Below are 13,325 nucleotides of genomic sequence, written 5' to 3' on the forward strand. Positions count from 1 at the left end.
TGAGGAGGGGAGTGGGGATGAGGAAGAAGTAATGGGGCACAGATGAAGAGATGAGTGGGGGTGAGCAGAATGCAGTAATGGGGTTCAGATGAGATGAAAGGGAAGCAGCAACAGGGCACATATGAGATGATGAGTGGGCATGAGGAGTAAGCAGAAATGGCACACAGATGAGAAGATGAGTGAGAATGAGTGAAAAGCAGTATGGGTCACATGTGAGTAGGGATGAGGGGGAGGAAGCAGTGGGGTACAGATGAGAGAATGAGTGGGGATGAGGAAAAAACAGTAATAGGGCACAGATGGGGAGAAGAGTGGGGGTAAGGGGAATATAGTAATGGGGCACAGTTTAGGAGATAAGTGGGAAGCAGTAATGGGCCACAATGAGAAGATAAGTATTGATGAGGAGGAGGAAGTAATGGCCCATAGATGAGGAGATGAGTGCGACGGATGAGTAGGGATGATGAGGAGGAGGTAGTAATGGCCCACAGACAAGGAGATGAGTGAGGAGGAGGAAGTACTGAGGTACAAATGAGGGGATGAGTGGCGACTAAAAGGAAGCAGTAATGGGGCACAGATGAGGTAATGAGTGGAGAGGAGGAGGAGGCAGTATTGGGCATAGATGAGAAGATAAGTGGGAAACAGTAATGGGCCACAGATGAGTAGATAAGTGGGGATGAGGAGGATGCAATAATGGGCCACAGATGAGTAGATGAGTGGGGATGAGGAGGATGCAGTAATGGGCCACAGATGAGTAGATGAGTGGGGATGAGGAGGATGCAGTAATGGGCCACAGATGAGTAGATGAGTGGGGATGAGGAGGATGCAGTAATGGGTCACAGATGAGTAGATGAGTGGGGATGAGGAGGATGCAGTAATGGGCCACAGATGAGTAGATGAGTGGGCATGAGGAGGATGCGGTAATGGGCCACAGATTAGTAAATGAGTGGGGATGAGGAGGATGCGGTAATGGGCCACAGATTAGTAAATGAGTGGGGATGAGGAGGATGCAGTAATGGGCCACAGATGAGTGGGGATGAGGAGGATGCAGTAATGGGCCACAGATGAGTAGATGAGTGGGGATGAGGAGGATGCAGTAATGGGCCACAGATGAGTAGATGAGTGGGGATGAGGAGGATGCAGTAATGGGCCACAGATGAGTAGATGAGTGGGGATGAGGAGGATGCAGTAATGGGCCACAGATGAGTAGATGAGTGGGGATGAGGAGGATGCAGTAATGGGCCACAGATGAGTAGATGAGTGGGCATGAGGAGGATGCAGTAATGGGCCACAGATTAGTAAATGAGTGGGGATGAGGAGGATGCGGTAATGGGCCACAGATTAGTAAATGAGTGGGGAGGAGGAGGATGCAGTAATGGGCCACAGATTAGTAAATGAGTGGGGATGAGGAGGATGCGGTAATGGGTCACAGATGAGTAGATGAGTGGGGATGAGGAGGATGCAGTAATGGGCCACAGATGAGTAGATGAGTGGGAATGAGGAGGATGCAGTAATGGGCCACAGATGAGTAGATGAGTGGGGATGAGGAGGATGCAGTAATGGGCCACAGATGAGTAGATGAGTGGGGATGAGGAGGATGCAGTAATGGGCCACAGATGAGTAGATGAGTGGGCATGAGGAGGATGCAGTAATGGGCCACAGATTAGTAAATGAGTGGGGATGAGGAGGATGCGGTAATGGGCCACAGATTAGTAAATGAGTGGGGATAAGGAGGATGCAGTAATGGGCCACAGATTAGTAAATGAGTGGGGATGAGGAGGATGCGGTAATGGGCCACAGATGAGTAGATGAGTGGGGATGAGGAGGATGCAGTAATGGGCCACAGATTGGTAAATGAGTGTGGATGAGGAGGATGCAGTAATGGGCCACAGATGAGTAGATGAGTGGGATGCAGTAATGGGCCACAGAGGAGTAGATGAGTGGGGATGAGGAGGATGCAGTAATGGGCCACATATTAGTAAATGAGTGGGGATGAGAAGGATGCGGTAATGGGCCACAGATTAGTAAATGAGTGGGGATGAGGAGGATGCAGTAATGGGCCACAGATTAGTAAATGAGTGGGGATGAGGAGGATGCGGTAATGGGCCACAGATGAGTAGATGAGTGGGGATGAGGAGGATGCAGTAATGGGCCACAGATTAGTAAATGAGTGGGGATGAGGAGGATGCGGTAATGGGCCACAGATGAGTGGATGAGTGGGGATGAGGAGGATGCAGTAATGGGCCACAGATTAGTAAATGAGTGGGGATGAGGAGGATGCGGTAATGGGCCACAGATGAGTAGATGAGTGGGGATGAGGAGGATGCAGTAATGGGCCACAGATTAGTAAATGAGTGGGGATGAGGAGGATGCGGTAATGGGCCACAGATGAGTAGATGAGTGGGGATGAGGAGGATGCAGTAATGGGCCACAGATTAGTAAATGAGTGGGGATGAGGAGGATGTGGTAATGGGCCACAGATGAGTAGATGAGTGGGGATGAGGAGGATGCAGTAATGGGCCACAGATGAGTAGATGAGTGGGGATGAGGAGGATGCAGTAATGGGCCACAGATGAGTAGATGAGTGGGGATGAGGAGGATGCAGTAATGGGCCACAGATGAGTAGATGAGTGGGGATGAGGAGGATGCAGTAATGGGCCACAGATGAGTAGATGAGTGGGGATGAGGAGGATGCAGTAATGGGCCACAGATGAGTAGATGAGTGGGGATGAGGAGGATGCAGTAATGGGCCACAGATTAGTAAATGAGTGGGGATGAGGAGGATGCGGTAATGGGCCACAGATTAGTAAATGAGTGGGGATGAGGAGGATGCAGTAATGGGCCACAGATTAGTAAATGAGTGGGGATGAGGAGGATGCGGTAATGGGCCACAGATGAGTAGATGAGTGGGGATGAGGAGGATGCAGTAATGGGCCACAGATTAGTAAATGAGTGGGGATGAGGAGGATGCGTTAATGGGCCACAGATGAGTAGATGAGTGGGGATGAGGAGGATGCAGTAATGGGCCACGGATTAGTAAATGAGTGGGGATGAGGAGGATGCGGTAATGGGCCACAGATGAGTAGATGAGTGGGGATGAGGAGGATGCAGTAATGGGCCACAGATTAGTAAATGAGTGGGGATGAGGAGGATGCGGTAATGGGCCACAGATGAGTAGATGAGTGGGGATGAGGAGGATGCAGTAATGGGCCACAGATGAGTAGATGAGTGGGGATGAGGAGGATGCAGTAATGGGCCTCGGATTAGTAAATGAGTGGGAAGCAGTATTGGGGCACAGATGAGGTAATGAGTGGGGATGAGGAGGAGGCAGTATTGGGCTACAAGATGAGGAAGATGCAGTATTGGGCCACAGATGAGACCATAAGTAAGCTGGATTTTGCAATATTAGCTTAATTTATTAGTGGTACCATAACCACAAAAAGCACAACATTTCAGCACACAGCACAAGATGAAAAGAAGATCAGGGATGATAAGGAAGCAGTCATGGGGTACAAATGAGGAGATGAGTAGGAATGAGGAGGAGGAGGCCGTAATGAGGCACAGATGAAGGGATAAATAGGGATGAGAAAGAGGCTGTAATGGGGCACAAGTGTACATCACACATTTACAAGTGAGCCACAGCTCTTTAAGAATGCTAGGAATGCCCCTGCTGTGGCTGCGTTTATGAAAGGACATTTTAAAATGATCCTGCACATAGTGGCTGCCAGTGAAGGTTCGTGGCAAAAAGCTACTAGTATTACAGTAGCTTGTGCTGATTTGCACCAGTACTACCGAATACTCAGCTATTTCGTAGTGACTCAGAAACCACTAGGAACATGTAAGGGTCTACAGAGATGATTTGCATACTCAGGAGTGATGCATCATGGGAAACCACAGCTGCTCAATTAAAGCTGAATTACTGTAAATACCTTCTGTTTTAAGAATGCAAATTACACTCAGTGTTGCTTTAGGAGGGTTTTTCAGTCTCTTTTAGCCCCTTATACTTTCCTAGTGGTTCTGGGTCACCATTAGCAAGATTACATTTGGTACAACATTGAACACAGGTATCTGTCATGAGAAAAGAATGGAGGCTGCCATTGCCAATGACCAATCTCCATGGTTCAGACATATTCGTCACAATACAGGCTATTATTTTATTTGTGTTACTTTAGTTGTATCGGCAGAGACAGAGAACTGGGTGTGAACGTTTTCTAATTAGAACAGGTGATGCTCCTGTTCAGTCAGCCAGCACGTAATCAGTGAGGAGAACTTGGGCCGTAACACTGCTACTGCCTATAGAGCGCGCCCTAGTGGCTGCAGCTCTGGTGCTTTGAGTCCGCCAGGAGAAAAGCGCAATATAAATGTTCTGTGTCTTGGTGCTCCTCAAGAGTTGCAATACAGTCTGCTGTGTTCAGCTAATTACACACACAGGAAGTGGAGAGTCCCGGGGCATTTTCTAGGTAATTTCTATGTTGCACTAAAAGGTACAGCTTTCTTGGAAAAGAAGAAGAGGCGCATAATTAAATTTCCCCCTAGACTAAAGTCAATGTACTAATGGTATTTATCAGTGTCATATTTAAAAATATTAAATATGTATTTTGAAAACATTAACAAAAATTACTAATTTATATTATTATATGTATTTGTAGTTACAGTGATGTTTTATTGACATAATTTCCTGATAAAAATTAATGGTTAAAAATATCACTTGGTATTGGGGATGAAAGCACCTGTGGTATAAATCCTCATAGCAATGGCTGACCATTAGTAAATTGCAATCTGACAACACGAGCTTTGAACTTGCTGTGGGCTTATGGTCTTTTTTTAAATAAGTAATAAACGGTGTCACCACGGCATTAGTAAAGCAGGCCTATTATTTCTGTGATCTTCTCAAGATAAAATAAGGAAGTTATTTCCCTTTTTTACCTCCTATGTTTTGGGGTGGCAACCAGTAAGTAAGGTTTTATTCGTAGCAAGAAAGAGTCAGTTTTGTTCAACATTACAATGTGGCTTGGTTATACTGTTAAGTGCTCTACCGATTTATGTCATGAGTAAATCCTGGTTATACATGCACTTTAACCCTTAAGGCAGCCATACATCTAGTGATGTATGGGCAGATTCAACCAAGAGACAAATCTCTCCCTTATCGAATATGATAAGAGAAAGATCTGTCAGCTGCCCATACACCACAGGCCAATTCCCAATCAATTTCATGCTGAAATCAAACTGTAATCGACCCTGTGCACTGCCTCGCCGATGTGCCCCCATAATGCCCGCGTGCCAAAGTGTATACAGTATTTGTCCGTTTGTCCCCCACTGCTCTGGGCACATTCTCCTCTTCCGCATACACGAGCAATTGTGACCCCAGTTCATTGCGGTTTTGTGCTATCGAGAAGGAGAGTATACCCTGGAGAGGAGGGAATAGAATCAGACTAATTTCAAGGAAAGAAATGCAGTGGATCTTTAATATGGAAACATTGTATCCGAAGGGATTAAATGTTGAGGTAGACCTCAACTGTTTTATTGATGAGAGTTAGTATCTGGGTCTACAAATCCCCCCCTTTCTTATTCCTTCTTTTTTGGGAATGATGTATGGGGGGAGTATCTATTTATTCTGGATGTATTTGATATCTATAAGGGGATCTCTTTTTGGGGTATTTGCTAGTTGGGAATACACTAATTGGCGTTTGGATGCTGTAGGATTAGGTAGTATATTGGTGCATACAATGCACAAAATGATATGTGATGATTACATGTATAGAAGTATGAGGATCTAGTGAGGGGAATTCTTGCTGATGTGTACTAGCAGTCAATCTCTAAGCACTGTGTGGGGGGTGTTTTATATTATATTTGATTGTGTTTTAATTTTAAAATTTTTATGATGCTATTAAAATGTAAGTGCGAGCTCCCGGGATATGGATCGCATTGCGGAAGTGAGGCGTGGAGCGCATTGCGGAAGTTTTCATGGAGAGCATGATGCCGGGGTAGCCATACATTGGGGAGGAGCGTCTGGACGGCATAAGTAGGTTCAATCCGCATGGTGGCTCCATCCCCTGAATGAGTCACGGAGGTGACGAAATCGATAGGGAGGAGCCACATGCGGAAGTGAGGGCACGCGTGGAGAGTGAGGAGTAGCGGTGGACAAGCCGGATCGGGACCCTATTAACAACTAAGCGGCGGCCAGCCCGGGAGGGGGGACACGGGATTCATGTACTCCACAAGCTTTCTGAAACTTCTCCTAAACGTGAGTGCAATAGCCCAATAAAGCACTTTTGTTTTTAGCAAGCTGCGCAATGAGGTTTTATTATTGTCTGTTGAGGTAAACTATATGAAGCAAGGATCCAGTGTTACCATTGAAGAATTGCTGGTGCCAGGAGGATAAGGAGGATCGCGGGCGAGGGGAGCCCATTAATGCCCCAAAAGCGTCTTTGGCCTATGTAATCCAGGCCCTCTACTAGTCTACTGTTGGTGAGTGAGGATCTCACAGGGTGATACTGGTGGAGGTGTAGTGGACTGACAGGCCACTATAGGAAGCGCTGATCTGATTTTGAAAGTATGTAATGTATGCACTTTGGCACGGAAGCCATTAGGGGGGAACATATCGGTGAGACGGCGGATGGTTTCGTCGGTCATCGGGAAATTGCATGCCGTTCCGGCCGCGCACCTATCCAACCAACTTTGGCCTGACATCTTGCAGCATGCGCTATGGACGATGTGACTAATTTCCGTCCCGAAATTGGCCGTTTTGTCGGTTGGGCATGCACTTAGCGGCACTGACTTTCATCCAATTCAATTATAATAATCTAACTGGATGGTCTCTCGGCCTCTAAGTTACTTGATGTATGGCCACCTTTACACCGCCATGGACATCAGTAGGTGTTCTGTGTGCTTGCATTCCTACACCACGGACATCTAAAGGCATTTTAGCACTACTTCCGCCTGCAGAGGCCATCTATAGGCATTTCTGTGTTCCCAAATTTATTAGCCACAAACATCTTAAAGAGAATCTGTACTCTAATATTTTTATAATAAAAAGCATACCATTCTATTCTTTATGTTCCCCTGTGCCCCTCTGTGCTGTTTCTGCCACTTCCTTCTGCAATCCTGGTTTGTAATGAACAGTTTTAGGCAGTGTTTACAAACAAAAGACTGGCTTCTAACCAAAGTATCATAGGCTGAGAACTAGCTTACTGTGTGACTCATGCAGAGCTTGGAGGGGGTGTGTAAAGCTTCTGCCAATGACAAGCAGTGCTGCACATTCCAGCCTCAGCCCGACAGACGCGACAGAGAAAAGGAGATAAGATTTATTACAGAGACAGTGCAAGTAGGAAAGGCTGCAGTAAGACAGGCCACATTAGAACAGGTATAGGAACTTATAGCATAGAAGAAATAAGGCTTAAAATTTTGTTACAGAGTCTCTTTAAAGGCATCAAGTAGAAAGTCTTTTCTTAGTGCCAACTTTCTGCTTTACTTGAAACATGCAAATAATTCTAACTTGATGCAGAATTATAGAAATGTTGCTGCAAATCTATGCAGCTTGAACATGGATCAATGAAAAAATTTCACTGCAAGATTTGATAAATGCACTTTTCAGCAGATTTTAATAATAATTAGGATAATTCTGTATCATAATAATGACCATAATTCTCAGTCATCTCAAATTTATTTACACCTCAAAGACAATCCTAATGACTAATGTGGGGTTTGGTACATGTAGATTTGGGTGAGACATTTAATAAACACTTTATCCTTGTCCAATATATAATATACACTGTATACAATTATACAATCCCTAGATTGTAAGCTCGCAAGGGAAGGGTCTATTTGTGTCTTGGAATGTTATTCATTTAATAGCTTGCTCTCTGTTATACATTTTATTCACCATGTTAAATCTGCTATTGTAATCACCAGTTTTGTATTTTGTACCAGTGTCCATATTTGATGTATATCATTGTCTGTATCATTATGTATCCCTTGTTTGTTTTCCTACTATGTACAGCGCCACGGCATATGTTGGCGCTTTATAAATAAATAATAATAATAAAACAATACAAACTTACTGTAGCTGCCACTGGCGTGTAAAAAATAGCTGTCATTTTGAGGGTTAAAGTTTGTTCATCTAATCCTAACATATAAAGATCAGCTGAAAGGGATGTTGCCACTTTTATGGAGGAGAAATATTTGAAGCACATACAATGGGCAGATGCTTCTGGTTCATTGGTACTTAGTTGCATCTAGTTATTGTAAAGTAATTGCAAGAATAAGGTAAGTACTGTTAATTTTGTAGTGTTTGATTATTTGTAGCATTGTCCTCTGTGTATTTTCAGATTGAACATAACCCCAACCACTACTTTTTATCTTACCAAAGTTTCTACCATATTTGGTTTAACATTTCTCAGACTTTTCACAGCGTAAAAGACATCGACCACACTGTGACATCGGATCATCTCACAAAGCATGGCACAGGCACAAAATGTTCCACTCCGACCTCCACCATTTCTGCAAAGATACGACAAGAACAAAATAGGCTCAGTACTGACATGTAAAAGAAAGTGTAACAAATCGCTGATGCTATTATATTGATAACATACTTACAAGCAGTGTACAAGAAGCCTGTGTTCTCTGTTCTGTTCCTGCCATTGCTCTACCATAGAAAGTAATTGTAAGAAAGATCTTTTGGTGTCTGGTGTATCTCTGTAAGGTGACCAACGGAGATATTGGAAATGCTTTACCAGTAAATGTTCATCCTAAAACAATTTTAACAAAATTGTTATTACAAATATCATATAGATTTAAAATATGTAAAGAGAAAGTTTCACTAAATTAGTTGTGTCAACTTGTCAAACAGCTGCTGTAAAAATGTAAAGGACATGAAGTGTCTCTTTTAAGGCCCATACACCTCCATGACTTACGGTAGGTTGGCTGAAGTGGCTGATAATGACTGCCTCAGCTGATAATCAGGTGTATGTACAGCAGCCTCCGACCCCCAACCCAAGAGCAATCCACCCCCATGATCTACTCACCCCCAGCTAAGCCGGTGATGCCATTGTTCACTCCACTCCCCTGCACACCACATGACGTCACGCACACGCCACTCGTTATTTCTCCATGTGTATGGACCTTTACAACTTAAAGTGAACCTCCAGACTAAAAATCTACTCAGCGGCACTAAAAAGGCTTGGTGTTTCTTTAACACTTTCACAGCATCAGAACTTTGTTTTTCTTATCCAAGCCTAATTTTTAGCTGCAAAGAAGCTAAGCATCGCCCCATCAAAGAAAAGGGGCCCGGGCATTTTTCCCCTGATGCTGTGCAAAGCATGATGGGTTTTCTGATGTTGTTCTTCTCGTTGCCTAGCAGCTGGGAGAAGTGATCAGGACACAGGACAGTTGGAACTGTGTCTGATGCTCCCTGTTACCTCCTTTCAACCAAAAAGATGGCTGCTCCCCATGAAATCACATTTGCCTGCTCTTTTAAAACAGGGTGGGTAAGAGATTATATTACCTATCTATTTTAGTTAACATAACTAATGTAACTTAATGGCAGTATGTTTGTTTAGGCTGAAGTTCCTCTTTAAGCTCTCCAAGGTCCTCAACTGAAAAGCAGTGCTTTTGGCATGTAACAAAAGCACTGGTCAGCTCAAATTTGTATCTTGTTTGCTGTTAGTTAAAAATAAACAATGTGGGGTCTCCCTCACAAGGTTAATAAGCCTCCCCTCCAAAGATAGAGTCTGATAATGGACAAGAAGAAGAGGCAATAAAAAATTATGCTGCATCCTGCAGCCTTCAGCAATGGTCGCACCATGCATGGTGAGTTTCAAATCCCTAAACACCAATTGCCTTTTAGTGCTGTTCCCAATGGTGATGGACATAGTCACAATTTTTTTTGTTGTTGTTGTTAGTGAACAAGGAGATCAAAGAAATTCAAGGTCTGCAGGGCTTTTGAAACATTAGAGAACCACTATGTGACTGTACAATAACAGTTAACACTTTCTTCATAGTTTTATATTTAGTCTTTAACCACTTCACCCCAAAGGGGTTTTTACCCTAACGGACAAGAGCAATTTTCACCTTTCAGTGCTCATCCCTTTCATTTGTCAATAACTTAATCACTACTAATCACAATTAAATGATCTATATCTTGTTTTTTTTCACCACCAATTGGGCTTTTTGGGGTTGATATTTGTTTTCAGTAATTACTTTATTTTCTATGCATTTTAAAGAGAACAAATGAAAAAATACACTATTTCTCCAATTTCATCCCCTATAGTTTTAATATTAACACTGCTACTGTGCATACAACCCACACATTTTATCTGCCTATTTGTTCTGGTTATCACAATATTTTAATTATGTCCCTAGTACAACGTATGGTGGCAATATATTATTTGGAAATAAAAGTGTATATTTTTCTATGGTGTTTTTTTTTGTCCATTAATCTCAAGTGCACGCTCGCGGGAACGCACTTGCATGCGCGGGAACACACATGTGCGCAGGAGCGTGCGCACATACGTGCACACGCACAGCGGCAGCAGCGCTGTTTGACCTATGAAAATGTCCTGGAGCCATTAAGAAGCTCTAGCAGGACGTTTTTATAAGTCTGCTTGTCATTAAGTGGTTAAAGAGACACTGAAGCGAAAAATAAATAAATTATGATATAATTAATTGGTTGTGTAGTACGGATAATTACTAGAACATTAGTAGCAAAGAACATATTTTCATACTTTTATTTATAGTTATATAGTTTTTTTTTATAACATTGCATCATTCTCTAATATTTGCGGTTTACACACTACTCATCATTCTAAATGATTTTACAGAGCAGGCCAGTGAACTTTTGAACTGTTCTCTGCAAGAAAAAAAAAAACAATACAGTGCCAGACACTTGAGATAACAAGCTTCAGAAGACAGCACTCTCTGTGACTTTGAAACTCGTGGAGCTCAATGGCTCTTTTGCATAGATAACAACTGGAGTTCCTTAACTATTCCTGTACTGGAAGACTAAGACTCATATCTCTGCTGCTAATGTTTTATTTATTAGCTGTACTACACATACAAATCATTATATTTCATTTTTTTTTCGCTTCAGTGTCTATTTAAGTCGCGCATGAGCCCCTAAAACCTGCTATACTGTATTTTGTGACTAGTGACATGAGAGATATGATCAACTGTCTGATTTTTTTTTTCTCTTAAAGGAACACAATTGCGAAAAAAATCTAAAATTTTAATGCATATATATAAAATGTACATTTCTTCCAAAGTAAAAAAAAAACTATAAATTACTCTTTTCCTATGATGCTGTCATTTCATTACGAAGTAAATAAAATTACAGATCTGACTGATTTTGGACTAGTCCATCTCCTCATGGGAGATTCTCAGTGTTGCCTTTATTCTTTACAAAAGCATTCCCTTGAAATGCCAGCCAGCCTTCCTACATGCTTGGACATTAATTTTGCAGTAAAGGTTCCTATTAACGGTACAATTTTTCACTAAATGCGATCTTTTGATGAGATTTGGATGATCGTAAGTAATCTGAAGGCAATTATCGAAAGTCCACATTTACTGAACAATTCTTTCTTCAAATGTGGTCATATTTTCCAACGATCGATTTTTATCCTTAAAAGCAATCGACCAAAGAATCATTCACTATCAATTGCCCTCATAAATGGCAAATTTTCTATACAATTCGATTGTAAAAATAGCATTGAAAGATTGCGGAAAAATTGTACTGTTACTTTAATCTGAGCAACTGCTGTCAGATCTATCAAATTTTCATTCCTACTAAGTGAGAGCGACATTAGAAAAATATAATTTATAGTGCATTTCACTCTGGGAGAAATGTACGTTTTACATGTATGCATTTTAATATGTTTTAAAAAATTGCGATAGTTGTCCTTTAATAATTCACTTATTAATGATATTTAATTAGTTCTCTTAATTATATATGTATTAATGATATTAAAATACTGCATCATGACTGACTATTAAGTTCTCACAGCACCTGAGTGCCTGACTAAATTTATCAAAACATAATCAGACATGGCTTAAAGAAAATCAATGTAGAATTGAACGCATGTGTCAAACAGCCAAGAAGACAGATAAATACAGATAAAATCTAAAGGACTGACTACACAACCTGCATGCAGATTTTAGATAAACAGTACACAATCACTTGCTACAACTGTCAATCAAATAAATCCAATTGACTTGTCAGGTAGTGACTCAGAAGTGTATTTTACATTCCTAACAAGATCAAAAATCCTAAGGGTTTCATGGCAAGTCAATATTGTCCATTTTTCAGTTAAAACGAAATTCTGAGCAAAATGTACAAAACACGGACATATTTTAGCCATATATGTGTAAATATCGTTGCATATTCGCTTGTCTGTTATTCCTTGTATTTTCCTTTGTAAGTTACTGAAAAAATAAATATTTTGCACGATAAGGAACAAACCTGCAGAAAAGGGCAGGAAAGGTACTCTAGGTATGAGGGCCTGTTTCCATTAGTTCGGAAATCGGAAGTATCCCAGCAGGCAAATCGCAAGGGGAAGGGAGTAATGCAGCCGCTGTCTGAATTGCTTGCCATAGCGATTTGGACTACATTGCAGCATTTTTCTGTGTGAAGGGCAGTGAATTCCATAGCTGTGCATGACACGGCTTCCGGGATTCGGCTGCGTACTCGCATAACAGGAAGTGCCTCCATGCATCTCGTAGGACGCGCGGTGGCTAGTGGAATCAGGCCCTTACTTTATGTGAATATATAAGCAGAAGCCAAACATGCTAATAAATCGTGATACCATCTTGGTAATTTTTTCTTAAAATCTTTAGCTTAAATAACTCATAACAGTTTTGGATGTTTGCAGATAAAATACTGTCAAACTGTTTCACTTTAATCTGCTTCTTCAGGCAGCTTGACTGATCACTGTTTACTTGTAATATATTTTATGTTTCATGCAACCATTCCTGCTTCTGTCACTGCATACAATAAATTAAATTTATCCTAAAGAGTGCAACAGTGTTTTCAGGCCTTGCTTTTAGAAGCAGGCTTAAATGTTGCCTGGATGCTGTATCACCTCGGACTCCAGAAGAGCATGAAATTGTGGAGGTCAAAGTTGACGTTTAGAGAGCAGCCAGAAGTAGAAGTAGTAAAGACATGAAAACAGGAGTTTGTCATTTACTTCTAACACACTTCAGAACTAACTTCAAAAGCAGTACCTGCCGCCAGATTTCAGTAGCTGAGGTGCAGAAGATTATGATAATTTAGGAAATTATTTATAAAAGGACCAAAAGCCTGTTTGCCAGTAACATGGGACTATGCAGAGCAACACCACTTT

The 13,325-nt window shown here is 41.9% G+C and overlaps 1 protein-coding gene across 12 annotated transcripts in view; it reads right to left on the minus strand.

Moving 5' to 3' along the window:
- The window catches only part of PTPRU (protein tyrosine phosphatase receptor type U), a 253,718-nt gene that overhangs the window by 25,531 nt on the left and 214,862 nt on the right, over positions 1–13,325 (minus strand). For all 12 annotated transcript variants that reach the window (XM_068269156.1, XM_068269157.1, XM_068269155.1 and 9 more), the window contains 2 exons: positions 8,590–8,741; positions 8,358–8,493 (listed from right to left, as the gene is read on the minus strand). In XM_068269156.1, the coding sequence (XP_068125257.1) occupies positions 8,358–8,493; positions 8,590–8,741 (288 nt within the window). The remainder of the gene's footprint in view (positions 1–8,357; positions 8,494–8,589; positions 8,742–13,325) is intronic.

Source organism: Hyperolius riggenbachi, chromosome 2 (assembly GCF_040937935.1).
Source record: "Hyperolius riggenbachi isolate aHypRig1 chromosome 2, aHypRig1.pri, whole genome shotgun sequence".
Classification (NCBI taxonomy): domain Eukaryota; kingdom Metazoa; phylum Chordata; class Amphibia; order Anura; family Hyperoliidae; genus Hyperolius; species Hyperolius riggenbachi.